This window comes from Hydra vulgaris, chromosome 03, assembly GCF_038396675.1.
Source record: "Hydra vulgaris chromosome 03, alternate assembly HydraT2T_AEP".
Lineage (NCBI taxonomy): Eukaryota > Metazoa > Cnidaria > Hydrozoa > Anthoathecata > Hydridae > Hydra > Hydra vulgaris.
Genome location: NC_088922.1, coordinates 23,887,211 through 23,890,965, shown reverse-complemented (window position 1 = coordinate 23,890,965; position 3,755 = coordinate 23,887,211). Strand labels below are relative to the sequence as shown.

The following is a 3,755-nucleotide window of genomic DNA, read 5'->3' as shown; positions in this document are numbered from 1 at the left end:
ATGATAAAGCAAAAAAAACAACAGGGCAATTACTTATCTGCGACTAACTGGCAATCAGCGACACTGATTCGTGAATATAGGAAACTAAGAAGCCAAGTGCAGAAAGCATGTAAACGTCGTGTTCGAGTGTTTGAAGCACAACTAGCATCAGATAAAAGTAATCCTAAAAGAGTGTACGCTTATGCTAAGGCGCAACAGAATGTTAATGTATCTATTAGTGCTATATCTGATGCAAAAGGTGAAACGTTAACAGAGGGAATACATATCGCAAACAGACTTAATGAGCACTTCAAATCAGTTTTTGTTGATGATAGTAAAAGTAGTCAGTTACCTACTTTTGAGAGAAGGCATTATCAAGAAGACTTAGGCTCAACACCTACAGCTTGGAAACAGTCACACGTCACACCGTTGTTTAAAGAAGGAAGTCGTCTTGATGCCGCTAATTACAGACCAGTGTCTATCACATCAGCTCCATGTAAAGTAATGGAAAAGATTATCAGGGAACAGATAACTAAATATCTTGAAAAAACGACCAGCATCTCACATAATCAACATGGATTTATGTCCAAAAAAGGATGCACATCTAACTTATTGGAGAGTGTCGACTACATCACGAAAGCGTTAAGTAAAAGAAATTTTGTCGATATTGCATTTTTGGACTTCGCGAAAGCGTTTGATAAAGTTTCTCACCGTAGACTACTTCATAAATTGAAAGCATATGGGATTAATGGCAATGTTCTAAAATGGATTGAGTCATTTTTGATTAGTAGAAAACAGCGAACTGTTTTAGGTGAACACTCTAGCGACTGAACCGATGTTCTAAGCGGAGTTCCTCAAGGGTCTGTACTTGGTCCAACATTATTTATCATTTATGTAAACGACTTAACGGATAATTTAAAATCAGTTCATAAAATCTATGCTGACGATACTAAACTGTTACAAGAAATAAGACCTGAGTTTCACGATGCTGATCGCCTGATCCTACAAAATGATTTAAACATTGTCACAGAATGGTCAAAGGAATGGCTGATGGAGTTAAATGTTCCAAAATGTAAAGTTATGCACCTTGGTTATGGAAATAGTAATCATGAATATGTAATGAATGATGGAAATACATCACTTACTCTTGAGGCAACGGATATTGAGAGGGATCTGGGAATCTTCATATCTAATGATCTAAAATAGAATCAACACATACAGGTTGCAACACGTAAAGCGAATATGATACTTGGCCTATTAAAAAAGACATTTAGATCAAGAGATATGAAAGTTTGGAGTAAGTTATACTCTACGTATGTTAGGCCGCACCTGGAATTTGCTATTCCGGTATGGTGTCCTTACTTAAAAGGTGACATCAAAGAAATCGAAAAAATTCAGCACAAAGCAACAAAAGTACTTCATGATTTAATAAGATTAACTTACGCTGAAAGGTGTCGTCGGCTCAATTTTATTACTTTGGAAACTCACAGGAGACGTGGCGACTTAATCCAACAGTTTAAGCTAGAAAACGGTTTTGAGAGTATCAATTGGCATAATCTACCAATTCGCAGATTATCTTCCAACGTCCTAATGCGTGAATTCACATATAATAATGCTCGTCACAATTTTTTTACAAATCGTATTGTCAATGATTGGAATAACCGTCAGCATGCAAAAAGGTTCCGTCAGTTAACGCATTTAAGAATAGAATTGACAAGTATTTTTTTTCTCCAGGTGCAAACAGTACATCTTTTACTGAAGATGAGCTGCACGTTTATTAATTAATTCGTGCTTTAGCAGCTACAAATATTGGCTTTTTAGATACTATTTGTCATAGATGTAAACTTTAGTTAAATGAAAGCAATCTTTTTTCCCTTTTCCCAATTTTGATATCAACTTACTTGCTATGAATAACAATTGCTTTTTTTTTTACTTAAAGTTTATATTTCACAAACCATAAATGTTTGTATAATTTGTTGGTTTTGTTTGTTTGGTTTTTAATTATTTGTCAATTTATCTACGAGGACTTATTTAAATATATTACTATCACTATTACTATGACATTTTCCTTCCCATCCCTCATATATCAGAGGCGATTTTTTAAGGTAGTTTTTTTTTTAATGTGTTGAGAGCATTCCGATGCTAATTAATTGTATATTACATTTGTGTCATACGAGTAAAAAAGAGGTAAAATCATGGTTTAACCTTGTTTCCGGGGCTACCCTCCAATTTTGAAACATTTCTTTTTTCTAACATTTTTTCTTTTATGTCTTGTTTATAATTAAGATACACAATAATTATTTTCTTGTTTCTGATTTAATAGATAAATGTTTATACTTTTAAAAATAGTCTTTTGACACTTTGTTTTCCGTTAGTATATGTGTAAAATCTATTTTTTCGTAAAGCGTCCGGGGACAACTTTTCCTTACGGAATAGATGTATAATATACTGTAATATTTATATATACTATAATATATATATATATATATATATATATATATATATATATATATATATATATATATATATATATATATATATATATATATATATATATATATATATATATATAATATACTAATTTAATAAATAAATAAATAATTAATAACTGAAGAAAACTCTGAATTAATAGATATACTTTTGATTTACTGTAAACCAGTCTTTTGAGTTTTCAGTTTTTAATTTTCAGTCTATTTAGTTTTTCAATGTTCTCTTTATACTATACATCTTTGTTCATCAAAATCGTGACCATCTGCTGGTCATGACTCTCTATTTGAGGTTGAACCGCCTCTGCGGATCTTGGCATTTTTAAGGCTGAAAGAGAAAAAACCACAATACCATTAATCAGATATAATCTCCTGTGATTAATTATTGCTGAGATGTCTTAGCCTTTGTTACTATTGATTACTCTTTTCGACCTATTAATATTTTTTTGTGTGAGAATATTTCTAACGCAATCTTTTGAACATGATAGTGTAACGACAGTTAATCCTCTTCTTACGCATTGAACATATTCCATTTTATGAATAACTGTGAAATTGCTTAATTTTTTATTTATTTTATTTGTTGCCACTAATTATTATAGTTACTTATTGTTACCGAAGAGGAGGAGGAGGGAGGTGGGTGGATGGGGGATTCATTTGATATTCTAAAAGAAATTAAGACTTGTTAAATAGACTATTTTGCATTGCCCATTGATATATTTTATAAAGACTATTCAACTAAATAATAGGTTTAAATTATTTACGAATCCCAAAAGAAATTGAAAATTATTCATAAGTATATTTTTATGGAGATATCGAATAATGATTTTTCGGTATTCACAATCTTGCTTCATAAATGGAAAAAACGTTTTTTTTTAAAAATATTTATATTACAAATTTTTTTACTTACTTTAATTTAATTTAAGGATAACTTTTTATAATTTTATTTTAAAAGTGTTTTCTTAAAAATAATGGTATTTTTATTAGTATTATAATTTTAATTTTCGTGATTTCTCATTTTTTGATTGTTAAACTAATTCGAATAATTTTTTTTTAAATGTTTTTAGAAACGCAGTGCATATTAGTATATATATATATATATATATATATATATATATATATATATATATATATATATATATATATATATATATATATATATAAATATATATATATATATATATATATATATATATATATATATATATATATATATATACACACACATATATATATATACACACACACACACACACACACACACACACACACACACACACACACATATATATA

At 29.2% G+C, this 3,755-nt stretch overlaps 1 protein-coding gene across 1 annotated transcript; it reads left to right on the top strand.

The window, feature by feature from the left end:
- Window positions 1-1,185, top strand: LOC136078574 (uncharacterized). Its single transcript, XM_065794351.1, has 2 exons — window positions 1-790; window positions 905-1,185. The coding sequence occupies exons 1-2, from the start codon at window positions 1-3 to the stop codon at window positions 1,183-1,185; spliced, it is 1,071 nt and encodes a 356-aa protein (XP_065650423.1).
- Window positions 1,186-3,755: the final 2,570 nt, after the last annotated feature.

Bases quoted from the DNA above. Each gene is read 5' to 3' on its own strand.
- LOC136078574 (XM_065794351.1), top strand. From the start codon at position 1: ATGATAAAGCAAAAAAAACAACAGGGCAATTACTTATCTGCGACTAAC. The intron at 791-904 runs GTGAACACTCTA...ATTTAAAATCAG, and splicing joins AAAACAGCGAACTGTTTTAG to TTCATAAAATCTATGCTGAC.